The 25,046-nt window shown below is 48.6% G+C and overlaps 3 protein-coding genes across 3 annotated transcripts; 2 read left to right on the forward strand and 1 right to left on the reverse strand.

Annotated features, from left to right (window-relative positions):
- Window positions 1–600: 600 nt before the first annotated feature.
- Window positions 601–11,866, forward strand: ALG8 (ALG8 alpha-1,3-glucosyltransferase). The gene is made up of 13 exons (XM_036392240.2): window positions 601–704; window positions 1,585–1,663; window positions 2,947–3,140; window positions 4,590–4,699; window positions 6,097–6,164; window positions 6,656–6,782; window positions 7,370–7,473; window positions 7,587–7,707; window positions 7,992–8,131; window positions 8,562–8,701; window positions 9,385–9,482; window positions 9,925–9,997; window positions 11,246–11,866. The coding sequence occupies exons 1-13, from the start codon at window positions 625–627 to the stop codon at window positions 11,475–11,477; spliced, it is 1,566 nt and encodes a 521-aa protein (XP_036248133.1). The 5' UTR covers window positions 601–624; the 3' UTR covers window positions 11,478–11,866.
- A 2,319-nt stretch (window positions 11,867–14,185) lies between these two features.
- Window positions 14,186–16,741, forward strand: NDUFC2 (NADH:ubiquinone oxidoreductase subunit C2). The gene is made up of 3 exons (XM_036392484.2): window positions 14,186–14,369; window positions 15,270–15,416; window positions 16,245–16,741. The coding sequence occupies exons 1-3, from the start codon at window positions 14,231–14,233 to the stop codon at window positions 16,292–16,294; spliced, it is 336 nt and encodes a 111-aa protein (XP_036248377.1). The 5' UTR covers window positions 14,186–14,230; the 3' UTR covers window positions 16,295–16,741.
- A 2,825-nt stretch (window positions 16,742–19,566) lies between these two features.
- Window positions 19,567–20,486, reverse strand: LOC118689166 (thyroid hormone-inducible hepatic protein-like). Its single transcript, XM_036387278.2, has 2 exons — window positions 20,067–20,486; window positions 19,567–19,783 (listed from the first exon to the last, which is right to left on the reverse strand). Exon 1 carries the CDS (start codon window positions 20,484–20,486, stop codon window positions 20,085–20,087), a length of 402 nt encoding a protein of 133 aa, XP_036243171.1. The 3' UTR covers window positions 19,567–19,783; window positions 20,067–20,084.
- Window positions 20,487–25,046: the final 4,560 nt, after the last annotated feature.

The following is a 25,046-nucleotide window of genomic DNA, read 5'->3' on the forward strand; positions in this document are numbered from 1 at the left end:
ACCAGCCACACAGGCTGGAGATGGCACCTCCCTGGAGCAGAGCTAAGCTGGTGTGCTTTAAAGCAGCTTCTGCCCAGGGGAGGCTGGGTGGCCTCACAGCACCAACCAACTGCTCGCTCACCCACACTCACTCCAGGCATGCTTCCTCCTCCTTCGGGCTCAACCCGAGCTTCCCTGTAGCAGTCTCAGGTGCTGATTTCTAAAAGGAAATAGTAATAGGCTGGTACAGCAGCAGGTCAGCTCAGGCTGGGTATCTGCACAGAGGGACGCTCAACAAAGAGGTCCCTGAGCTTTCGTACCCTCAGTCCATGCACTCATTCTTCCCGATGCCTCTTGATTTTTGGTCTCAGGGGTTCTCTTATTGCATTCTTTATCTGTGTTCGTGCAGTTCGTTTCCTGTGCCAGTCCCTCACCACCTTCACAGCAAACAATTTCTGATACCCATCCTAAATTCCCTCCCTCCCCGCTCGCGCCCGTTCCGGCGCCTCATGGAGCCCCGCCCTCCCCGCGCACGCGCAGCCGCAGCCGCAGCCCCGCTCCCGACGCCGCGAGCGCGGCGGGCGCGCGCGCTTCAAACCGGCGCGGCGGGCGCGGCGCATGCGCAGAGCAGGAGGCGCGCGCGCCATGGCGGCGGGCGGCCGCGGCTGGTTCCGCGCGCTGGCGCTCGGCGTGTCCTTCCTCAAGTGCCTCCTCATCCCCGCCTAGTAAGGAGCTTCCCGACGGGACGGGACGGGACGGGACGGGACGGGACGGGGGCGGGTGGCATGGGACTGCCGCGAACCGTCGAGGGCGGCCGGCCGCGGGCAGCGTGGCGCCGCGGTCCTGAGGAGGCCCTGAAGGTCCATGTGACTCCCGGGTTGGTGAGGGAAGCGAGGCGCCGCCGCCTCCGCCGCGTGGCACAGCTTTCCTTTCCTCTTGGGAAGCCCTGCTGGCCCGTTCTGGCTGGCTGCTGTTCGGGAAGGCTGAAAGCGTGCTGAAACATTAATGCTTTGTATTTTTAAGTTTTTATACTGAGAAAAAACCCTAACAAATTGCTGTTAAACTTCAGTTAGAACTTGGAATTTCGCATTAATTGTCCAGAAAAGCCAAGCTCTTAGTAGTTCTTGCCCTATAAGCACCTGTATTAGTGACTTTTTACATGGTCAGTCATAGGACAAGGAGGAATGGTTTTAAACTAAGTAAAATGGGAGCTTTAGATCAGATGTCAGGAGAAAAATCTTTACAGTGAGGTTGGTGAGACACTGGCAGAGGCTGCCCAGAGAATGCGTGCATACCCCGTCCCTGGAAGTGTTCTAGGCCGGGTTGGATGGGGCTTTGAGAAACCTGGTCTAGTGGAAGGTGTTCCTGCCCATGGCAGGGTGGTTGGAACAAGATGGTCTTTAGGGTCTCTCCCAACCCACACCATTCTATGATACATCTTTGGCACAGAGTTCTTGAGCAGCATTGTTGTTACTCGATCACAGTAGCGTCCTAGAGCTGATAAATAGAGTGGCTTCCTTCTTGTCTGCATGTGGTGATGTGCTCTGAAATTTTTCCCTTCTTAGTGCATGCACGTATGTTACTCTTAACATGGACCTTCTGTAGTTACTCCACAGATTTCGAAGTCCATAGGAACTGGCTTGCCATCACCCACAGCTTGCCCCTCTCTCAGTGGTACTATGAGGTAAGGACATGTTTGGGGTGCGTTTTAGCTGTGTATGAATTACAGGCACATTGGGTATGACAGACCTTATGAATGCTGGAAGGGATGGTTGGTGACTGTCATATCGTGGGACAAAAAGATGCCAGTCTCACAAATTGCTGGCCTTCTGTAGCATTTAGCTAAAAAATGAAAGTTAGCTGGGGAAGCTGCAAGTACTTGTGAAGGCAAAATGGGAAAAGCAGTTAAGGCACTTGGGTTATTGAAAAGGCTGTGTAGCACCAGAGCAAGTTGCATTGTACTCTTAAATTGTTGGTGTCTGTGCTCTTCTCATTGGTGATACACAGTTACCAGAATAAAGAGTGAATCATGCTAATGCTAATATACATCTTTCCATTATGAAATCAATCACTGTATTAAAGTTTTGAGCCTTTGCTGGTGTGCTAGTAGCATGCATTGATTTTTATCTAGACAAATCACCTTTAGGTTTGTCATAGACTCAGCCTACCTAATTGGGTTTTAATCTGTCCCCTGGTATCTGCTGGAGTACAGGGATAGATAGATGCTGTAGTGTCTAGTACTCCACATAAACATCTAGAAGTAAAGATTTGTGCAGGTTAGCACTTTGTAGGACTGATCCAAGGACTGTTTTACAAACAATTTTTTTATAATGCCAGCATTAACCCCGTGCCAGAACATAGGATGCCTTTCATCAATACAGCATAAGCATTTGGGAGCATCCTCACTGAAAAATATACCCCATCCCAACCTGCTCTGTTCATGCCTCTTCCTCTCCTGTTTCCACAGCCAAGGAGTTAATTCTTGGTCAGGGCATAGCAACTGTCCTTATGGGAAGAGATCACGTAATGCCATTTTGTCATGATATGGTTGTGTGAGAGTTAAGCTTGTTAACTGATGAGTGAAAATAATTTTGAAACTGATTGTGTTGGTGATCACTCCAGTATAGACAAATATTGGCTCTGAGCTGTTTTACTGAGTTTTTGTAAAAATGGCCTTATTACTGTAAATAGATTTAGAGATAACAAACAGTTATATACTGGTTAAGTGCAGGTGCACAAGATGCTCTTTAATCTTTTCCTGCTAATCAGGAAATGTCACATCTCTACCAGTACTGCAGGAGAACAGCTTACAGCACCACAGAGCTGGCTACTGATTGTGGAGTGGTTTGAGTTACAGAGAGGCTACTGAGAGAAAATGCATTAGCTGGTTTGCTGCAGTGAGCTGTACCTGAAGGACTGCAAACAGCATGGCTTGTTATCAACTATTTAATCTTATTTTGTCTTTAGGCAACCTCGGAATGGACCCTGGATTATCCACCATTTTTTGCTTGGTTTGAATATGTACTTTCTCACATTGCCAAGTACTTTGACCCCCAGATGTTGGTTGTTGAAAACTTGAATTACACCAGTCGTGCAACCATCTTCTTCCAAAGGCTTTCTGTCATCTTTACAGATACCCTCTTCATATATGCAGTTCATGAGTAAGTCTTAATGTTCTGATTTTAGGGACAGTGGGTAGGCCTTCGTATGTGGGTTTGTTCTGTAGCCACAACAAATAACGATTTGTACAAATAAGCTTGTAAAGGAAGTGAAATGCCAGAGTTGCTCGAACCTGTTCAAGGAGAATCTTGGAATACACTGCTAAACACAAGATAACGTGTTCTTCTTGGAGATACAGTTGCACTACATGTGATGGGTTTGCAGGCACTTGGACACCAGCTGCTGTTTCATGTGTTGTACTTGGGTTTGCTTTTGTCACTGAACTCCTTTTGTAGGAGTTGCAGGACAGCTGGTGTGCTCAGACCAAGTTTTTTCCTGTTACTTTTCTGATTACTCTGTTTTTCTAGAAGCATAAAGGAAATCTGTCACAAAATGGCAGTATCATCAAATATGCAAAGTTTCTCTAGTGTTTTGATGATAAACTGATTATTCCAAGTCTGATATAATTAGGATTGGATGCTTTCAGTGAGGCCTGACTTTATGAAGAATTACTTACCTTATCCCTAAAGAGTAGAGTGGGAGTGTGTTCTAAGAAATACATTGTCTACCTTAATGATTTGGCTGTAAGAGTCTCCCATCATTTTATTCTTTCTGCTCAAAACCTGGGTAGGAAATTCTCTGATTAGAGCCCTGCCTAAACTCCTTTATTTACTTTCTTTATGCCAACTAGCTTTGCATTATGATTTCTTTTCCTTTTATTGTTTTGACTCATAGAATTCATAGAATGAATGTAAGGCTGAAGGCTCAGGGCTGGTGTCTGCACAAGGTCATTTTGCCAAAAGAGGTGGTATATGCCCTCTGCCTGGAAAAATTCAAGGCCAGGTTGGATGGGGGTTTGAGCAACGCAGTCTAGTGGAAGGAGTTCTGCTCGTGGCAGGGAGGTTGCATTTCAACACAGCATTTCAACACAAATGATCTATAACTTTTTAATGTGGTTTAAGACTGCTTTCAGAAGTCATATGAACCATATTGCTTCACACTGAGAAGTAATAAGTTGTTTTTAACTAACGGAAATAACTCATAATATAGTAGGGGGCAACAGTAGCTAGGAAGAGGTTATGTCCAGCTGAGGACCTTAACTACAACTCCCTGTGTTGCTTCCAAAAGTAGCAATACACTGCTCATGATGGCAAGCAGGCTGTGACAGCTTTACACTTACTGAATGGGAGACTTGAACCTGAAGCTGTTACGTAATGTAAGCTTTAGCATGTGGAAAACACCACAGCTATTGAAATTGAAAATCTTCTTTTTACTAAACTTTGTTCATGATACTGTCTGCCTTTGATGAATTTAGCAAGACTTTTATTGTTGCCTTGCATCCTGATAAAATGGTAAACTTCAGAGTAAGTGCAGCTCTTAACTCTTACAACCAACAATGTGTTTGCTTGTATGTTTGAATTAAAGCTTCTGTTTCTTCTGCTCTTGTTTAGGTGCTGCAGATGTATAAATGGAAAACGAGCTGCAAAGGATATCCTGGAAAAACCAACATTTATTCTTGCTGTTCTGCTCTTGTGGAATTTTGGGTTGTTAATTGTGGATCGTATCCTTTCAAGCCATTGTGGGTTGTTCATGGTTTGTTTGGTTTTTTAACAACCTCTTACAATGTGTGGCACAATCCTGTATTATTATTGCTGTCATAGCAAGTAACACTGCTGGGTTTGTTTCTGGGATTAGTTAAATAACTTTGTTTTCATTAGAATTACTGTTTGGCAAAATGGAAGTTAATCAGTCCTTGGTCTGATCTGCCAGAAGTGGAGGAGGACCAACCAGTCTGGCAGCAGCGTGCCTGTTCTGCTGGCTATTCCTCCTCTGCACATCTACAGGAGTATTAGCAGAGTGGTTCTGTGTTCTGGGTGTGGTTCCAAGTTTGTCCTGTGGCAAGGAAAATCTTCAAAGTGTTTTAAGATTCAGAGTGTATTCAATTTGTTTAACTTTATTTGGGAATTAGGAAGTCTTTCTAAAGAACAGTCATGGAATTGTAGAGTGGTTTGGTTTGGACAGGACCTTAAACATCATTTAGTTCCAACCCCCTGCCTTAGGCAGGCACACCTTCCATTAGACCAGGTTGCTCAAAGCCTCATTCAGCCTGACCTTGAACACTTCCAGGAGTGGGGCATCCACCGCTTCTCTGAGCAACCTGTGCCAGTCCCTCATCACTCTCACAAGAAAGAATTTCTTCCTAATATCCAATCTAAATCTCTCCTCTTTTAGTTTAAAACCATTCCCCCTTGCCCTGTCATTCCATGCCCTTGTCAAAAGTCCCTGTCCAGCTCTCTTAGAGCACCTTCTAAAGGAGCTACATGTTCTCCCCAGTATCTTCCCTTTTTCAGGCTGAAATAACCCCAACTATCTCAGCCTGTCTCTGTAGCAGAGGTGCTTCAGTCCTCTGAGGATCTTCCTGGCTTTCTCTGCCTTCCAACAGGTTCATATCCTGTATAAAAATAACTCTGGAAATTGCAGTTCCTGCAAGTCAGTCTTGGCACAGTGTACATTTAAAGGAAGGACTTCATTTTCTCCATCATAGTTCTTGTGTATATTGCATATACATGTATATTTCTTGTGTATATTACATACACTTAAAAGTGATAGAAAAGTGAGGGCTGTTGTCACCATCCATTAACCAATGTGTGGCAGAAACTAATAACTTTAAAGTGGAGATTTAACTTTTTTTGTTTTATATTATAAAATTTGCACAGCATATGTGTGGATTGTTGTGTTTCATTTCATCAAGGTGATATGCCAGCATTAGTGTAATTTGTGTCTGACAGTACTTACAGGTAAGGTTAAATAATGACTTGTGTCTATGTGCTGTGAATTTAGGGATGCTTTCTTGATTTAAATTCTATTTTAATTTTAATTTATTCCTCAAAACTTTGAGTCTTCTCCAGAACGCATAGTAGTAAAGAAAGCTTGCTTTTTTCCTTGACTCAAGTTCAGATATTCACTTCCAGTACAATGGCTTCCTCTTTGGGCTGATGCTTCTTTCTGTTGCTCGGCTGTGTCAGGTAAACCCAAGTGACTCTTGTGGATTTTTTGCCATGTGTGTTTTGGGTGCATTAATTCAATTCATAGGGCTGCTCGTGTTGTGGGCAATGGTAATAGCTTCATGTTGAGCTGTGTGAAGCTGGATGTCTAATTGTTTATTGAGCTTGTGGCAGAGAGGAAGACTTGAAACTCACCATAATTGCTTGCTGATGCTGCAATAAGAAAGCTATATTCGCTGTTACCCCTGAGCAATGTGGCATCATTTCTTGGCATTTTCTTCCAAATCACCAGTCCTTAGAAAACATACTTCTGAAGCTGTGAAGAGGTCATTGTGTGACAGGATAGTTCCTTGTCCATACCTGTTATGCCTAACACTACTGAATTTGTAATTTGAAGTAAATACCCTTTTTAATACTTAGAATAAATGTCCCATCACCTTAGGACTACAACAGAGGATCATTAAAAGTGACTACAAAAAGAAAAGCTTAGGTTTTGTTTTGTTTTCTTTCAGAAAAGGTATTTGGAGGGTGCTCTTCTTTTTGCTGTTCTTCTGCATTTCAAGCACATCTACGTGTATGTGGCCCCAGCATATGGCATTTATTTGTTACGATCCTACTGCTTTACTGCAAATAATGCAGGTAAGATGGGGTTTTACTCACTGGCTTTTGGGGGGGTTGTGTTAATCACTGGAACTAGGGGAGCACTCAAGACTTGGCAGATAGAATTGGAACAAAATGGCTCAAACAAAAATTCTGCTTGAGAGCAGAATTGTTAGGATCTTGAAGGATCTTTGAAATATATTTGTTTTGTAAAATTCCTGTTCCTTTAAGAGTTCTTGGCTAAGAAAAATCAACACAAACAAGCTGCAGGTGGCACTTGGAAGACATAAGAATTATTCTGGATATGGAACAATTGGACAATATTAGAAACTATTTCAAAGACCTTCTTTGAGTTTCTCCCCACTTTTTAGCACTGAAACATGCCTGATACTCCTCATATGAACAGGGAAGGTAAACTCGAAAAATACTGTAAGCTTGTATAATACAAGGAGCTGCAATGTGAGCAAAAGAAATACCTGCTGTTAAAGGAAGAAACTGAATATATTGACATAAAAGGCTGTGTGCCCCTTTTAGATAGATGCTAGGAATTCCTTGTTAGTGAAGAATGCTTTGTTTCCCTTTCCACTTCCCACAGCAGCTGTTTCTTTAATCTTTTTTTCTTGTAGATGGATCCCTGAAGTGGAGAAGTTTCAGCTTTCTTCATGTAACTCTTCTGGGACTGATTGTCTGTCTTGTTTCTGCTCTTTCACTGGGACCCTTCCTAGTATTGGTAATAACCCCTTTTTCACATGTTATTCCCCTGAACAGTTAGAAAATTTTGTGATAAAAATATAAACCATGTCTCATCTAAAGTGGCCATTTCTTTGGTCTTGTTTTCTGTAGGGTCAGCTGCCTCAAGTCATTTCACGGCTCTTCCCTTTCAAGCGAGGTCTGTGCCATGCCTATTGGGCCCCCAACTTCTGGGCTTTGTATAATGCCATGGATAAAGCACTGACAATTCTTGGTCAGTATGTTAATCTTGCTTTTTGATGCCTGTTTGCAGATAGAGCTCTCTTTATTTTAGTCTTCCCCATTTGTGATGTAGGCAGTAAGTTATGTTTTCAGATTGCCATACGTCGTGTTTGGTCGATATATCCGGTGCATACATTACCAGCAGTAGGTCAAAGATCAATTGCTTCCTCTGTCGTCCTTTAAAAAAAGAAAAATCTTGGCCATGTGCTTAGTTCAGCTACTTCATTTTCTTTATTAGCATTTATCAGTTTGTACTTTTTTATATTTTGTTTTTAGGGTTAAAGTGCAATTTTCTTGATGGTACAAAAATCCCTAAAGCCTCCATGACAGGAGGGCTGGTTCAAGAGTTTCAACACACTGTCCTCCCTTCAGTGACTCCACTGGCAACACTAATCTGTACTTTCATAGCTATATTGGTAAGAACAACTAATTTTTTTTTTTTTTTCTATTTTGTCCCTAGTAGGTTTTAATTGATAGTATGCACTTCATATGAATTTTAATTCTAGGGCAACAGATACATCATTACTAGTATGTAGTGACTGATAAAATGTGTTTAGTGGCTTAGATTGGCAGACAATTTTTGCATGCAATACAAATAGTGGGGAGTTGGCTGTGGTCTTTCAGTCTGCTTTTCCCTCCTGATATTCAACAAAAATCCTTCAGTCTCTTCTTGTACATCCAAATTGATTGATTGATTTCCTCCCGTGCAGTATAACGCTTGTGCCACACAAGCACAACCTGGGTGCAGTGGTGTTTAGTAACATTGACAAATCTCTTTGGACAATGGCTTGTCTTCGGGATTGCCAGACTTTTCACTGAAGTCCTGTTTTTGCCTGTTGTTTCTAGCCCTCTGTTTTCTGTCTTTGGTTTAAACCTCAAGGGCCCCGAGGCTTTCTACAGTGCCTTGTTCTTTGTGCATTGAGCTCCTTCATGTTTGGCTGGCACGTGCATGAGAAAGCAATACTCCTTGCTATTCTGCCTTTAAGGTAAGCGAATGTGGTACAAAGTAGTTGGCCAAACTGAACCTGCAGCCACTTGTTGAGGAATCCTCAAAGGGAATCACTTTGTTCTCAGTATATTTCAGAAGAGGAACTCTTTCATAGTATGCCTTAAGCTGTAACAGTGTAGTGCACTTAAAATAAATTAATTTCGGGCGCAGTTCAAACCTTGATGGGTGCTGTTGTTCATATTGTAAAATGCTTGATAGATTGCTCAGGAGCCAGCTGAGGAAAGGGATCTTCTGTACTGTGCTTGACCAGAACAATACATAGTTTCTACCAAAAGGGCTTCATGCCTGCCTAGGGTAGAACTGAAGCTGTAGTTCATAAACTGCCTGACCAGTATTGCTACAAACTGTATTTTCCTTCCTCAGAGATTTGGTGATGTTTAAGCTCTTGTTTTGTGCTGGGCCTTGCTGATAGTTTTGTTCAGTGGGTGTGTGGTTTTCTGAGGGAGGGTTTCCTGGCTGATTTTTCTCCTGTGTTTTTATCTCTGAGGCCATATGGTTTGGAAGCAGGAGACTTCATCACAGGTGCAGTGTTAGCAGGAATGGGGGTACTGTGAAACTGTTTGACTTGTTTCTGAGTCTTCAGTCAATTGCGTAGTGTTCTGCTGAAATTAGGTTTCTTTGCTAAAAGACAAAAGCATAACAAATTATTGCCATTTTTAGCTTATTGTCTATTCAGAGAGCCAAGGATGCTGGCATCTACTTGATTCTGGCAACAACAGGGCATTTCTCACTTTTTCCACTGTTGTTCACAACACCAGGTAAAATGTTCTTCTATTAATTTTTGTACAATTCGCAACATAGAGCTCAATAGTCTTGATTTGGTTGTCATTTTTGCTTTAGTCACTTGCCAGTTATGTTTTCTTTAGAAAAGGAAAATGTTATTTGTAGTGCTATCTCAGATAGTAATTATAATGTGATTATAATAATAGTAATTAATTAGATTAATTATAATAGTAATTATAATGTGTTCAGTATGTTTCTAGATAATTGAAGTACGTGTATTGCAAATGCTTGGCATTTGCCTTAGGAAATGTTTATGCTTATTTTTAGGTATGCTAAGCAGTAAAACATGTAGGTCTGCAGAAAATAAAACCAGATGATGCAAATGTGACTAGTAAGATTTAAAGATACTACAATATATATATGGCAAAAGTTTTTCATAATTAATTTTAAAAGTACATAATGTTCTTTGTTTTTCAGAACTTCCAATTAAAATACTGCTTATGCTGTTGTTTACTGTTTATAGCTTCTCTTCATTGAAATCTCTGTTCAGGTAATTGAAGAAATTTGATCTCAGTGCCAGGAACAAAAACATTTCTTCTGGTGTTGGGAACAGCCATTGTCATAAGGGACAAGCAGCACAGAAAACTGATGCTGAGGAGTCAAATTAAGGTGTTACTAGTCAAAAGATGCTGCTGCCTCTGTTCTCAGGTGGCACTGCTTAAATTAGGATTAATTGCAGCACGTCCTGGTTATTGTGACAGCTGCCCAGTTAGTCCCAGGAGGCTGTAGATCCCCACCTGCCTCATGCTCTGTTAAAGCCTGGAGTTGTGATGCTGTAACCTCTGAGGGTTTAATGTAGTATTCTAGCATTTACTACTAGTGATTTGTCTGCAGATTGTTTATCTTATTGTACTGTGGATTTTTGCAGTATTGCTTAGTATTTTAATGTGTGGAAAGGGCAGGTTGTAAATAACATTCATTTGCAAGCTCTAATTTGTCAAGAAAGCCACAAATATTTGGTTGGCAGAACATGGAATTGCCAAAGTCACCCTGTGTAGTTCACAGCCTATGGATCTCTTACCACTTGGCCAAAGATTAGTGCTTATCCTTCTAATCCCTGCAGTCTCCATTTCCCTCTTTCCCAAACTTTTCAAGGCAAACCCGAGCTGTAATAAAGTACTGTAAACATGTATTCAGTACCTCAGGCACCTGCTTTTGTAGGTGATTTTCTTTATTTAAGAATTCAGTCATTCTGTCTCAGGAGCTCTAGCTAAAAAAATTCCATAGGAGCATAGTTTTTGTTAAGAGAGGGAGCTTTTGCAAGTTTCTTGTTTTTAACTTGCGGAAACATGAAATTCCCTTCAAACTACCTGCAGTAAACTCCTGCCATCAGTGTCCTTTGCAAGAGAGATAGCTCACAGAAAAGTCCATCCTACAGAAAGCCTGGGGGAAGAGGTTAAAAAAAACTGACATTTCCAGTCTTCTGTTTAGAACAACTTTGGTGAAACAAGTCTTTGTATGAAGGGCTGTTCAGTTGTTTACTGAAACAGTGAGGTGAACAGAGCAATTGATGAGATTTCTACTTAGGCTTCCAAGGCATCCTGGAACTTGATAACGACATTGAGCTGTACTCTTGGTTATCGCACTGGTTTTTTCCTACTGAAACTCTCTAACTTGTTATTGAAACCATTATTGCAATCTAATGGGAGATTCTCTTTGCACTGGGATAGCTGAAAAACATAATAGTTACTTTTAGTTAACATATATTTTAACACTAATTTTTTAATTTCTCTGACAGGAGAGAGAAACCTCTACTTAACTGGCTTGAAACAATCTACCTCATCCAACTAGTGCCCTTGGAAATCTTCTGTGAAATCATATTTCCCCTGACCCCCTGGAAGCAGCACTTCCCTTTTGTCCCCCTGTTGCTGACCTCTGTGTACTGTGCTCTGGGAATCACATACGCTTGGCTGAAACTCTACATCTCTGTCTTGACTGAGAGAACTCCTGTCAGACAAAAGGCTGAGTAAAGCCACAGTGCTGGGACCAGTCCCAGGATACCCCTTGGAGGGGATTCCTGGCACGGTGAGGGGTTGTCACAAGGCCATCCAAGATGAGACACAGTGTACGTGTGCCATCCCCACGTGAGAGCTCTTCTTCCAACACTCCTGTACTGCCCAACGAGGATACCTCTGATCAGAAGCACTGTCACAGTGACAGGCAGGGCTGCGGGTAAACTGTGGAGCTTAACAAGGCCCAGACTTCTGTGCTGAGGAAAACCTGCCTCATTTTCCCATGATGGTTTGTATTTGAATAGAAGTTGCTGTGGGAAATTACAAGGGATGGTTGCTGTATAGGAGAGCATTGTAACTGTGTTCTGTGGAATTTGTAAATTAAAAAATTGGTATTTTTTGTTTGAGCATTTCTTGCATTACTTTTGCTCCTGTCTAAACCCTGCTTTTGAGGGACACCCACACAACTAAGGATGTAGTGTGTAGCTGGAAACTTGTCCTGAGGTGCTTTGCACCTCAAATATCAAACACTCAAATATCAAATTTTATAATATGTCCATGTCCTGTTCATCTTGTTTCATAGATACTTTGCAAATAGGTTTTCATATTCTTCTAGTAGCTCTTTTCTGTAGACCAGATGACCAAATTGAGGCGTGCTACCCAAATGAAGGAGTATTTTAACACTATTAAATGTACCAGGTAATGTGGCTGCATTAGCTGTATTTGTAGTTAATTTAAAATTCTACAACTCTAACAAAAGATCAAATGTCCACAGTTCCTGTACTGACCTAAGGAAAAGGTAGGTTGTCTTCTGCCTCTGTGGAATCATGTTCCCCAAAGGAAAGCATTTATTTCTGCAGTAAATAATTATACCTTTTAAACCCTACATAACCATCCCTAGAAGATGTTGCTCTGATGTTGGGGTCTGGTTTGAACTCCCGTGCGGAGTTAAAACTGGGAGGAGAGAGGGGTGGATTTTTTTATTACTACTATTAACTATTTTTGACAGTAGTTTTTGAACTTTCTTCTATGTTAGCTGAAGTATGGGACCCCTTCATCAAGGATAGCCAAGGGGATAGTTACGCTTTTTGAGTTCTTTGAATATTTAGGGTATTTAAAATAGAGTAGCTCTTCTTAGGGCAACAGGTAGATTAATCCCTGTGTTGTTTCTGTAACCAAATACTTTGTACATTTAAAGTGTTCACTGCCAGTGAGTTCATATTCAAGACATTCTCATTCTGGTTTTAATTATTTTCTGATAGTTTCTGGTTTTTTTACACTATCATTGGCTTTGCCATGTTGCTGTGGCTGCCAGTGGTGCCACAATGCTTCTTGTATTTTCTCTCAGCTTCAAGCCTCATAGCTCTGCTCAGGGTAAGGCATCCACAATGCTTGTGTTTATCTGTCTGGTGTGTTGTCCTGTGTAAGGAAATGTTAATATGCAAAAAAACCGTACAAACACCCCACTTGGCTCTTCCCCAGCCATGCCTTTGCATATCCTGAAATCCTCCAAGAAGAAGCCACACAGCAAAGCTGTGGATGTGCCATCCCTGGAAGTGTTCAAAGCTGGGTTGGATAGAGCAACCTGGTCCAGTGGAAGTTCTGCCTGCCTATGGCAGGGTGTTGGGAGTAGATGACCATTTAGGTCCCTTCCAACCCAAGCGCTTCTGTGATTCTGTGAAGTTAAGCCTGTGACTGTGGAAGGGGCTGTGCATCACCATTGTACAGTCCCAATGATCCCAGGTTCAACTGAAGCATCTCCCACTGCAGAGCAGTAATGCCCAGCCTCCTCCTGTGCAGATGTCAGGAAAATCCACAAGCGTCAGAGGTTTATGTCCAAAAAAGAGACAGGGGAGTGCTTCAGCTTTATTGGAATTAAAAGGGGAGTCCACTGAGGCGCACACCCGTAGAGTTTTCTCTCTGGAGGTTTCGGAGGGTGCAGCCTCCCTTGATCCTAAACTCCCAGCCGCACATTTCCCTCTTCCTTTCCCAATTGCTGAGGCATTAGGAAGGTACAGCCTTCCCGAACCGCCTACCACACTTTGCCCCCTTGAACCTGCTGTTTTACCCCAAAGCTCAGAAGTTCAGGCTTGTGCAGCCCCTTGTCTGTTTCAGGAGCCAAGGTGTCAGGGCTCTGCAGCAAACCTGCTGCCCGAAGTCAGCAGAGACATTAACACCCCTTGCAAAGACGTTAACACCCACACCTTCACCCATCAAACTCTTGTAAAGACACGAGCTTTCCTCTCACGGACAAAGGCTAATTTATACATTTTTAGGAAAGAGGCTGAGAAGCCTTTGGGACCTGTGAGGTGTTTTGTTAATGCAGGTTTCTTTAACGGTTCCGTCAATCCTGCTACAGGGGCCAATGATTTAATGTGATTTCATGTTAATTAAAAACGAAAAAAAACTAACACTATGGGTTAGGTCTCAGACTTTAATCTGAGCTCTGAAAATAATTGCGTTCGATTTTAGTGCTTAATTAACCCCCTAATTTACTTCCCGGCCAGCTTCGCTAGCCCTGCAGCGGGGCCGGCTCACCCAGTGGGATTAGGGCTGCAGGGACCCCCTCCTCGAGCCGGCTAAGGCCGCTCAGCCTGGAGGTTTGGTGCGGGGATGGGTTTGTGGGGTGGGGAGTTGGATTTTGGCGTGGGTTTTTGGTAAAATAGCCATAAGCGGGGAAGGCAGCGGAACCCCGGAGCACGGCGCGGGCCGGCGGCGGAAGGCGCTGCCGCCGCACCGTTCCCCCCGGTCACCTTCGGCGGGCGGCAGCCATGGTGTTCCTGCCCGACGAGTCGCGGTCGCTGCCGCCGCCGCCGCTCCTCAACAAGGGCTCGGTGTGGCTCGGCTTCGCGGGGTGGATGTCGGCGCTGATGGACAACGCCTTCAACCAGCGCCCCATCTTCGGAGCCGGTGCGGGGGGACGGGGGAGCCTGAGGGGAGGGGGAACGGAGCGGGGTGCGAAGGGAGGGAGGAGGTGAAGAGCTGAGGAAGGGGCTGTGTGGGGTTTGGGGTCACTGAGGGATAAATGAAGGGGGAAAGGGGAAGCAGCTAAGCAGTGAGGAACTGGAGAGGAAATGGGAGCGGGCGGGCGGATTTGGGGTGACCTTGAGGGTTAAAGGGGCTGGGGATGGGGAGGAAGCCCCGAGATCCAAGGCTAGGGGTGGGTAAAGGGAACATGTCAGCCTGGGAAAGGGGAGTGTGGGATTTGGGGTCACTCTGAAGGATAAATAAAGGGGAGGGAAGGAGAAACAGCCAGGAGTGAGGGGCTGGAGGAGGTTTGGGGGCTGCAGGAGCGGGTATGTGGGATTTGGGGTGGCCGAGAGGGATGTAGGGGCTGGGGAAGGGGAGGGAGCGCTGAGGTAAGGGAATGGGGAAGTAGAGGGAGTATGTGAGCCTGGGGAAGGGGTGTGTGGGGCTTGGGGTCACTGAGGAATAAATAAAGTGGGGAGGGCAAGAGAGGGAACCCTGAGTTCGGGGGGGGAGGGGGGCTGTTGGAGGGGAAAGGAGTTCTCTCTCTGATTGTGGGGATGGGAGTCCTGAAGTGAGGGATTTGGGGATTGGAAGGGGCTGGGAAAGGGACATCGTTTGGAGGTGGAGGGGATCTGAGGTGACTCCCTGAGGGTGGTGGGAAGGGGAGGGAGCCCTGAGGAAAGTGGGGCCTGGCAGGGACCATGGGAGCTGTGGGTACTGCAGGGACCTTGGCAGGGCCAAAGCAGGGAGAGAGGAGTGCCTGGGGGCCTGAGGAAAGGGGGCTCTGCCTTTTGAGGAGCTGGGAGAGCTGGGGACAGTTCCTCTCTCCTCCTGCTGCAGGTATTCACCGGCAGGTCCTGTTAGCTACCCTGGGCTGCGTTGTGGGCTACCACCTGGTGAAACGCGCCGAGTACATGCATGCCAAGGTGGACAGGGAGCTGTTCGAGTACATCAGGCGCCATCCAGGGGACTTCCAGCCATCAACAGGTACACTCAGCTAGTATTTTAGGAGAGACCTCAGCCTGCCATAACCTGTGTGCAAAGATTTTGCTGGGCTAAGGCTTCCCTGCTCCTTCACAATCTAAATTGCAGCAGTCTAAAGGATTTTCTGATGTGAAAATAGATATTGTTATTGAGCTGTTGATAATGCATCAATGACCGCCTCTTCCTCCTAAAAGCTCATTTTAGTATAAAAGTATCAGAGCCAAAAAAAAAAAAAAAGATGGACCAAACTTGTACCACTGAAAAAGAAATAATAGAAATTAGAAATCACAGGTTTTATTCTTGTAACTTCACAATTGTACTGTCTATTCCTGTAAAATGCCTGTTGCATGTAGATTCAGAAATCTCATGATGAATATTCAGAAAACAAGCAGAACAGGTGAAAAAAGAATAAATAGGAATGGCAGGAAACTTGGTGTTGGCTTAGAGCAATGGTGAAGAACAGGGGGATTTTTACTAAATGTAGTCACTGAGCCCAACGATGCAATGGCAAATTTGGGTGAAAATTATCCATTTTCTAATACAGTAGAGTTGGGTGACTCTGGCTGTTGGATTGTGGTCTGCATCATGCCACGTTGGAAGGAGTATGTAGAAATAAAAAACTGTAACTACTGAGATTCCTCCACAGGGACCTGTAGAGAGCCATATGGGGGGAAAAAAAAAACTTGTGCATTTAGTTACAAGAGCAAGCTAATAGTTTGCTGTGGGTAGCAAAAATCAGACTTTTGGTGGCTTTGTTAACATCAAAGACTTAATATGAAACATCTTCTGAATCGATCTCAAATGCTGATTAGGTTTTCCCACCTCTTGCAGAAAAGAAAAGAATAGGGCAGCTTTTGGAGGATTTCCACCCAATTCGCTGAGTGGTGACACATCACAGAATTAATTCCTGCCATCCTGCGAACTTCGGCAAGGTGGCTGCAACTCTTGAACCGTCCATGGCTTAAAAGATGAAACTTTATTCACTTTCATGTAATAAAAGCTTGATTAAATACTTATTGTTTAATTATTTGCTCTTCTGTTCCTTTATGGTTTGTCAGTACGTGGATGACTTATACTTGTAACTGAATAATAATTTTGATTAATGTTTTTTTCAGTTGTTTTAATTGCAAGAATGGAAAGTTGTTCACACAACATATATTATATAAATCCCAGAGAGCAGTTCTGTAAGTTCATATGTTTTATTTCTCCGTGGCATTTCTCCTGACCCTTGAACATATTCTTGGCCAGCCCCTGTAGATACTGTACCCAAAGTCTCGCTGTGAAATTCTTTCTGAACAGCTAAAAAAATACATGCTCTCCCTAATTCATTCCATCTCTATGTTTTTTATTATTATGTTGCTTTTTCTTTCCTAATAATAAGGATCCAAGTTTCTGTTGTCCCACTTGGTTGCTGGCTCCTGAATCCAAACACTGACCATATTTGGGGGGGGGGGGTGAGGAGGTTGTGTTGATTTGGGTTTGCTGTTTCTTCTTCATTTAGAATTTTGGTTCAAAACTCGACTTTATCTCTTTTCTTCCTCCCACTGAGCCCATTGCCAGGTCACTGCTCTCTCATGGATATGATGTCCCTAAACAGATTTAAAGGAAGTGCTGCTACTCTGATTTTTTTCAACAATCAGGAAGAAGATCTTTCCCCGTGCTGGCCAGAACAGTGTGGGTACAGAGCCAGCACCCCCTGCCACGCCAGGATGCCTGATCTGCCCTGTCTGCCAACATCTATCCCCCTGGGACCAGGGCAGAAACCTCTCACCAGCTGTGGCCAGCAGCAGGGCCCCGTCAGGCCTTGGCACATCCCTGGGGCAGCGTGGTGCAATGCCCTGCAATCAGAGCAGGCAGAAGGTTCCTGTGGCACACCGGGCTCGGAGCCAGCTGCAGGGACAGCGGCTCCCAGAGAGAGGCCCACGGGTTCTGGGGGATGCAAGCGGCCCACAAGACGTCAGCAAGCCCTTCCAACTGCCCCAGGTCACCGGCCTCTGGGGACATCCTGCATCTCCCACTGGTCATGCTCAACAGCCGTGGTCGGACCTTCACCCCGTGTCCTCTGTGACACTTCCCTGGGGCACCACGAGCCTCTCCAGCTGCTGAGCGCTGCCCAAGCCCAAAGCCATGGCTGCAGGGGACAGCAGGTGTCCCTCGCTGTGACCCCAGCCAGCCACCAAGGCCCGCACAGCCACTCACTCACTGCCCCACCAGCAGGATCAGAGAGACAATCAAGGGCAAGAACGAGAAAAGATGTGGGCTTAAATAAAACCAATGTAATAGGGAAAGCAAAAGCCATGCATGCAAACAGAGCAAAGCAAGGAATTCATTCACCACTTCCCAGGGGCAGGTGCATGTTCAGCAATCCCCAGGACTGTAGGGTCCATCACAGGTAATGCTGATCTCAGAAGACAAAGGCCATCATTCCATGTGTGGCTCACTTCTTCCCCACACTTGATATACTGATGTCATATAGTCTGAAATGTCCCTTGCGTTGGCTGAGATCAGTTATCCCACCAGTATCTCCTCCCAAGTTTCCATGTGCTGCAGTCCCTACACCAGAGTGGCAGTACAGAAATGAGAAAAGAAAATTAACTCCACAGCTTCCTAAACCAGCACAGCCAGCTGTGCTCTCCAGGGAACACAGATCCCATCCTTGAGCAACAGCCAGATAAACCACCAGAGGGACATCAACCCCTCCGTGGTCCTCTCCTCACCAGGAACCAGTCTCCATCCATTCCTTATGGTTCAACACCAGCCTCAGCAATCAGCATAGAGACCAGAGAGCTCCACAGCCAGAGCTCCATCATGTCCCAGCCAGAGGTGCCATCGCAATGCGGATGGCCCAGGTCTCTCCCAGTATGCCCCTCATGCTCCGTTTCCTCGGGATAAGACAAGACTGCAACATTGCCCAGGCTGAAGAGAGACACAGAGAGCAGATCAGCTCTGAAATCCTCCCTCTGGCTGGAGGGAATTCTGTTTGCCCTCATTTGGGGAACTTGCTGACTGGCAGCTGCTTTCCTAGAAAAGCAGGACGCCTGGGTGCTGGTGCAGTGAGCTCCTTGGATCACTGTGGCCTCAAACTGGTGTTTGGGAAACCTGTGCTCAACTCACCATCATCCTGGGGAGCCAGGCCATGGCTCAGGAGAGGGGAAATGTCACCTCATGTGTCGCCAAATGACTGTGTATCATCCCCAGTGCCTCCTGCTGACACATCTCCCATGACTCTGGTTGCCCCAAATCCCTCAGAACTGTCCTTGTTCCACCTTGATCCTGGCCAGGACCCTTTCAGAGAGGGCACTTCTGGGTCTGGTCTCAGCTCTCAGCTGCCTCCTCCAGTGTCCGCAGTCTCCTCAGCAGTTCACACGCCCACAGCTGGCTGCAGACCCTGTCCCTGCTGCCCACGCTGGGGCAGGACAAGCCAAAGCCAGACTGGTGTCAGCAGTTGAGAGAAATGGCCTGATCAGGAGAGAGGAGATGGGAATCTCCAGTGTATCCCAAGGCTGGGGTGTCTGGACATGGGGCTGGCATGGTGGGGAGGCTGCTGCCTAGAGGTGCTGAGACCTACAGCTCTGCTGCCCCTCACTGTTGCATGGCTGGACTGAGTGCTGGGCAGACCCACATTTTTTGTGCACTGAAATCAAGCATCAGCTTTTGTGGTGTTGCTGTCAACAAAAGGAAGAAACATTTCAGCCTGAGGCTGGTGACACAAAGGAACAGGTCATCCAGTGAGTTTGCACAGGCCCTGAGTATCAACACAGTCCTGAGCCACCTGGTCTAGAGCAAGATGTCCCAGCACACAGCAGGGCATTGCACTAGGTGGTGTCTGAAGATCCCTTCCAACACAAACAATCCCACAGATCTGGGATTCTTTGTCCCATTCACATTCCCCAGCATGGCCCTGGAAAGATCCCACCCTGCAGGGCCAGTGTCCCTCTGCCAGTGTCCCTGGGGCACTCCATGAGTGAAAGCAGCACACTGACAACACTGGCTTCCCAGGGATTCTTTTATTAGCAAAAACAGGGGGAATGCCCTTGGAGTCCAGGTACCAGCTGGAAAAGGGCTTGGCAATCTCCAGGGGCTGTGGGAGGTCGGGGCCACATCACAACATTCCCAACTTGCTGCCACTCTTTGAAAATAAAGAGGAGGCCACGAGCCTGCAGCTCTTCCAACGGCCGTGCCAGCACATCTGGATGTTTCTTCCTGAGGATAAGGCACCATCTGGTTCTGCAGTGGTCACAGCCATCTCCGGTGCCGGTGCCGGGAGATCCCATCAGCTGCCACGGAGCGGGGAATGCCAGCGGGACTGGGGAGAGCCTGCAGTGGTCAGCCACGGGGACGTCTTGTGCTTCCTGACACCAGCACCTGTCCTGCAACAGCAGCATTCCTTAACTCCAAGGATCATCCCGGGGCACACAAGGACCACCAACCCTGAGTCCACAGACCCCGAAGCCCTGCAGTCTCTGCACCGAGCAATGGGCAGGGTTCCCTCCTCCAGCATGGAGAGGGTATCCACTCCCAGCTGAGGGGACAGCCCCCATTCCAAGGCCCTTCCCAGCATGTCCCCACCCCTGCACTGCTGGGCCCCTCTCCCAACAGGGAGGCCACACACTGCCTTGCTGCCCCTGGACTCTGCATGTCCCCAGGTCTTACCTGGTGGCCTGGCCAGGGTCACCAGCTGGGCTGCCCCTCGCTGAGGTTGATCTGCTCCAGGATCTGGCTGTACCTGCGGGTCAGGGCGTTGGTGTCCCTGGTGAGGTGGGTGAGGACCTGCTGCAGGCCAGTCAGGTGCTGGGACAGGCGCCTCTCCAGCTGGGCATCCTCGGGCCCGTTGCTGTCCAAGGATGTGTCGTCGTCGGTGTCGGCACCGCTGGGGCTCTGGTCACCCACAGAGGCCAGGCCTTTCTCCACCATGGGCTTGATGGCCTTGAGGAGCTGGTAGCGCTCGTAGAGGTCCGTGCGGCTCTCGGCAGCCGGGGCTGCCCCCTCCTCCTGCGGGAAGACCCCTCGCAGCAGGCTGGGGAACATCACCTCCTGCTCCATCTTCTGCGTGGCTGAGAAGTACTGCTCCATGGCCCTTCTCCGACAGCTCTGGCACTGCTGCTCTGGGCTCTTCTCACAGGCTCCCTGCTCCCTGGCCCTGCGGGGGCTTTTTATGCAGTGCTGGGGCAAGTCCCTCCCCTGCTGTCCTCCCCTGCCAGCCCTGCTTGGGCTGCATGCCCTTGGGGTCGGGCTTGGCTCCAGCCCAGCCGGGGCTTGGCCCTGCTGTGTCCCTGGCTCTGCGCAATCTTTCCTGGCCCAGCCTCCCCGTGGCCTTCACCCGAGCTGGCCGGGGGTCCTGCTGCCTCCCCATGCCAGGAGACACAGGGGGGCAGCAAGGAGGAGAGGTGCCCAGGGTCTCTCCCATCCTGTCCTGTATTATCTCAGTGCCCCAACATGTTCAGTCCTGGGGCCCTCTGGCTGTGGCTCCAGCTCCTGTGCCCAGTCTGGGAAGGCCGCAGGGGACCGTCACCTCCCCTCGTTCCTGCTGCCACACGCTCAGGCCGTGAACACTGCAGGGACATTGAGCAACCCTTTAGCACACATAGGGAAATCTGGAACCCACTGGAAATACACTGGAACCTTGTCCCACTGGGTGTCTGGGGACAATGGAGCCTGCTGGAGACCAGAGATTTGGGTGCCCAGAAACATCCAATGCCCCCAAGCTGCCCCTGGGCTCAGCAGGGGTGTGGACAGGGACAGGGACCTGACTCCATGATGTGTAACTCCTGGGGCAGCAGCACAGAGCCACTGCTGCCCCCAGGGGATTGTGGACATGGGTTGCCTGCCACTGTTGAAATTCTGGGAGAGCAAAAGCCACAGCCAGGCCACCAGACAGCATTGCCTGTCCCTCCATGTCCCTGTGGAGTGTGGCAAACATGAAAAGTGGTTCTGTTTCTGGAAAGGCTGCTGTGGGGTACCTGGTTCCTTTTGCAACCCTTGGTGCTGGCAGCTCTCCCTCTGTGCCCCTGTATCCCAGCTCTGCCACGCACCCTTTGCCCACCCTTTCCCCACCTGTCCTGGCCACCCCTCTTGTCCCTTTCCATGTGTCCTGGCATCTCTTTGTGCACTGCCATGGGGCCCATTGCTGCACCAAGGAGTGTGGGTGCTGCTGGCCCCGTGCAGGTGCCAGACAGAGCCTTGGCCACATCAGGGCACCTGCAGAGCTTCCTGGAGGGGCAGGCACATCACAGGGCTCTGGGGACACAAGGACACAGGGGATGCTTTGCCCTCCTGCTCCCGCCAGTGCCTCACAACCTGCTCATAGTGAGCATGGCAAAATGTTTGGGGGTGACAGTGGCTCAGCAGATTCTGATGGCTGCCCAGCTCCTTATCCTTGGGACATGAATAATTGCCAAATCCTCGCTGTGCCTGGGGACCACACTAGGGAGAGGAGCAGCAGAGGGTTCAGGTCTGGGGGGGAGAGGCCAGGTGGCAGAATGGGCACCTGGCTGGGCTAGGAGGGGACAGTGGGAGAGCTGCCAACAATGAGGGTTGCAAAATTGGGGAAGTAATCTGTGGCCTTTCCCAAAATAGAACCAATTCCTCCAATTGCCTCATACTGCAAGATAAGAAAGGACAGGAGTCCTGGCCATTGACCCGCCATGGCCTCTGCTCCAGGATGGGGTGGTGGATGTGAAGGTGGCACCATCTGTGCTCCAGTGTGGGCCATGAAAGTTCAGTTCCATGGATGCAGTTCCCCTGGTGGCATTTGGTCCCATCTCTGTCCCCATCGCATGTCCCCATGGCCCATGCAGGATTCCATGCAGCAGAGCACTGGCAGGGTGATGTCCCACACCAGTGACTGCTGCCCTGTTCAGGCTGGCATTCATGGGCAGAGCCTGCTCACTGTCCCTGCAGTGTTCACATCCTGAGTGCACGGCAGCGAGGAGTGGGGCAGGTGACATTCCCAGCAGCACCAGTGCCTGCAGCCTGGACACACCAGGGCACAGGAGGTGGTGCCGCTCCCACAGGACCCCAGAACTGAACATGGTGGGGGGTTGAGATAGGATAGGAAAGGACAGGAGAGAACCTGGGCACCCCTCCTCATTGTCAGCCCTGGCTCCTGGCCCAGACGCCCTGAAGCCTGTCCTGTGCCTGACCTGGCTTGGGGGTCCCAGCGCATCAACCCCACTCCATGGCTGGTCAATGGCCAGGACTCCTGTCCCCTCTTATCTTGCAGTATGTGGCAATTGGAGGAATTGGTTCTATTTTGGGAAAGGCCACGTGCTCCTTCCCCAATTTTGCAACCCTCAGTGTTGGCAGCTCTCCCACTGTCCCCTCCTGCTGTCCCCTCCTAGCCCAGCCAGGTGCCCATTCTGCCACCTGGCCTCTCCCCCTCAGACCTGAACCCACTGCTCCTCTTCTCCCTTTCTGGGTGCTCCTGGCATCCTGGGCTGCCCTGTGCTGCACTGAGGTTTGCACACACTGGCAGCCCCACGCTCCCAGGACTTCTGGGCCACCATGGAGCTTCCTGAAGGTTCAGAGACATCATAGTGTCCCCCCAGAGTAGCCTCAGGGTAGGACACATTTGTCCCGGGGCTGGAGCTTCACTGTGGATATCAGGATTCTAGCCCTGCTGGCAGCTCAGTCCCACTCAGCTGCTCTGTCACTCCCCCCAGGTGGGAAGGGGGAGACAATCAGGGAGGGTAAAAGAGAGAAAAGTCGTGGGTAGAAATGAAGACAGCTCCACAGGAAAAGCAAAAGCTGCACAAGTAAGCAAAGCAAAAGAAGGAACTCATTGGTTCACCCCTTCCCATTGGCACTCAGGTGTTCAGTCCCCTGCAGGAGAGCAGGGCTACACTGCGTGTCATGGTGACCTGGCAGGACGACTGCTGTCACTCTGACTGTGCCCCTCTTCCTTCTGCTCCCAGCTCCATACGCTGAGCATGGTGCCACACTCCCTTCCCTTGGTGCCACAGAGGGATAAGACAGGAGGATGTGCCCGGGATGGTACAGAGACACTTGGGGACACATGTGGTGGCACGACCTGCACTCTGAGCTGAGGCTGGGACTGGGGCAGGACCCGCCAGGAGGGCCACAGGTGAGGGCTAAGCTTGCCCAGTCTGGGGGTCTGTGGCAGCAGAGACCTGAGGACATCAGTGCAGCTCCTGGGGGCCCTGCTGGTCCTGAGCAGCCTCCCCAGGGCCCCAAGCCAGGGCTGGGCACGCCAGTTCAGCTCAGCCCAAACCCAGCCATGCTACAAACCCGTGGTGGCTGTGCTGTGCTCCAAGCGCAGTCCTTGTCCTCCTGCTCCTGACATCCCTGCTGGCAGTGGAAGCTCCCAAGCTGTACCCAGCTTCCCTGTGGACTCTGTGAGATTTTCTGTCCCACATTTGCCTAACAGGGTCCTCAAAGGCACGGAGAGGATTTGGCAATTATTCATGTTCCAAGGATAAAGAGTTGGAGAGCAATTGGCATCTGCTGAGCCTGTGTCACCCCCAAACATTTTGCCATGCTCACTATGAGCAGGTTGTGAGGCACTGGGGGGAGCAGGAGGGCAAAGCATCCCCTGTGTCCTTGTGTCCCCAGAGCCCTGTGATGTGCCTGCCCCTCCAGGAAGCTCTGCAGGTGCCCTGATGTGGCCAAGGCTCTGTCTGGCACCTGAACGGGGCCAGCAGCACCCACACTCCTTGGTGCAGCAATGGGCCCCATGGCAGGGCACAAAGAGATGCCAGGACACATGGAAAGGGACAAGAGGGGTGGCCAGGACAGGTGGGGAAAGGGTGGGCAAAGGGTGCGTGGCAGAGCTGGGATACAGGGGCACAGAGGGAGAGCTGCCAGCACCAAGGGTTGCAAAAGGAACCAGGTACCCCACAGCAGCCTTTCCAGAAACAGAACCACTTTTCATGTTTGCCACACTCCACAGGGACATGGAGGGACAGGCAATGCTGTCTGGTGGCCTGGCTGTGGCTTTTGCTCTCCCAGAATTTCAACAGTGGCAGGCAACCCATGTCCACAATCCCCTGGGGGCAGCAGTGGCTCTGTGCTGCTGCCCCAGGAGTTACACATCATGGAGTCAGGTCCCTGTCTCTGTCCACATCCCTGCTGAGCCCAGGGGCAGCTTGGGGGCATTGGATGTTTCTGGGCACCCAAATCTCTGGTCTCCAGCAGGCTCCATTGTCCTCAGACACCCAGTACGACAAGGTTCCAGTGTATTTCCAGTGGGTTCCAGATTTCCCTATGTGTGCTAAAGGGTTGCTCAATGTCCCTGCAGTGTTCACGGCCTGAGCGTGTGGCAGCAGGAACGAGGGGAGGTGACGGTCCCCTGCGGCCTTCCCAGACTGGGCACAGGAGCTGGAGCCACAGCCAGAGGGCCCCAGGACTGAACATGTTGGGGCACTGAGATAATACAGGACAGGATGGGAGAGACCCTGGGCACCTCTCCTCCTTGCTGCCCCCCTGTGTCTCCTGGCATGGGGAGGCAGCAGGACCCCCGGCCAGCTCGGGTGAAGGCCACGGGGAGGCTGGGCCAGGAAAGATTGCGCAGAGCCAGGGACAGAGCAGGGCCGAGCCCCGGCTGGGCTGGAGCCAAGCCCGACCCCAAGGGCATGCAGCCCAAGCAGGGCTGGCAGGGGAGGACAGCAGGGGAGG

Source organism: Molothrus ater, chromosome 2 (assembly GCF_012460135.2).
Source record: "Molothrus ater isolate BHLD 08-10-18 breed brown headed cowbird chromosome 2, BPBGC_Mater_1.1, whole genome shotgun sequence".
NCBI lineage: Eukaryota > Metazoa > Chordata > Aves > Passeriformes > Icteridae > Molothrus > Molothrus ater.

Coding starts and splice junctions, on each gene's coding strand:
- ALG8 (XM_036392240.2), top strand. CDS start 625: ATGGCGGCGGGCGGCCGCGGCTGGTTCCGCGCGCTGGCGCTCGGCGTG. Junction 1,664..2,946: donor TCTCTCAGTGGTACTATGAG/GTAAGGACATGT, acceptor TTTTGTCTTTAG/GCAACCTCGGAATGGACCCT. Junction 8,702..9,384: donor CTTGCTATTCTGCCTTTAAG/GTAAGCGAATGT, acceptor TGCCATTTTTAG/CTTATTGTCTATTCAGAGAG.
- NDUFC2 (XM_036392484.2), top strand. CDS start 14,231: ATGGTGTTCCTGCCCGACGAGTCGCGGTCGCTGCCGCCGCCGCCGCTC. Junction 14,370..15,269: donor GCGCCCCATCTTCGGAGCCG/GTGCGGGGGGAC, acceptor CTCCTGCTGCAG/GTATTCACCGGCAGGTCCTG. Junction 15,417..16,244: donor GGACTTCCAGCCATCAACAG/GTACACTCAGCT, acceptor CACCTCTTGCAG/AAAAGAAAAGAATAGGGCAG.
- LOC118689166 (XM_036387278.2), bottom strand. CDS start 20,486: ATGGAGCAGTACTTCTCAGCCACGCAGAAGATGGAGCAGGAGGTGATG.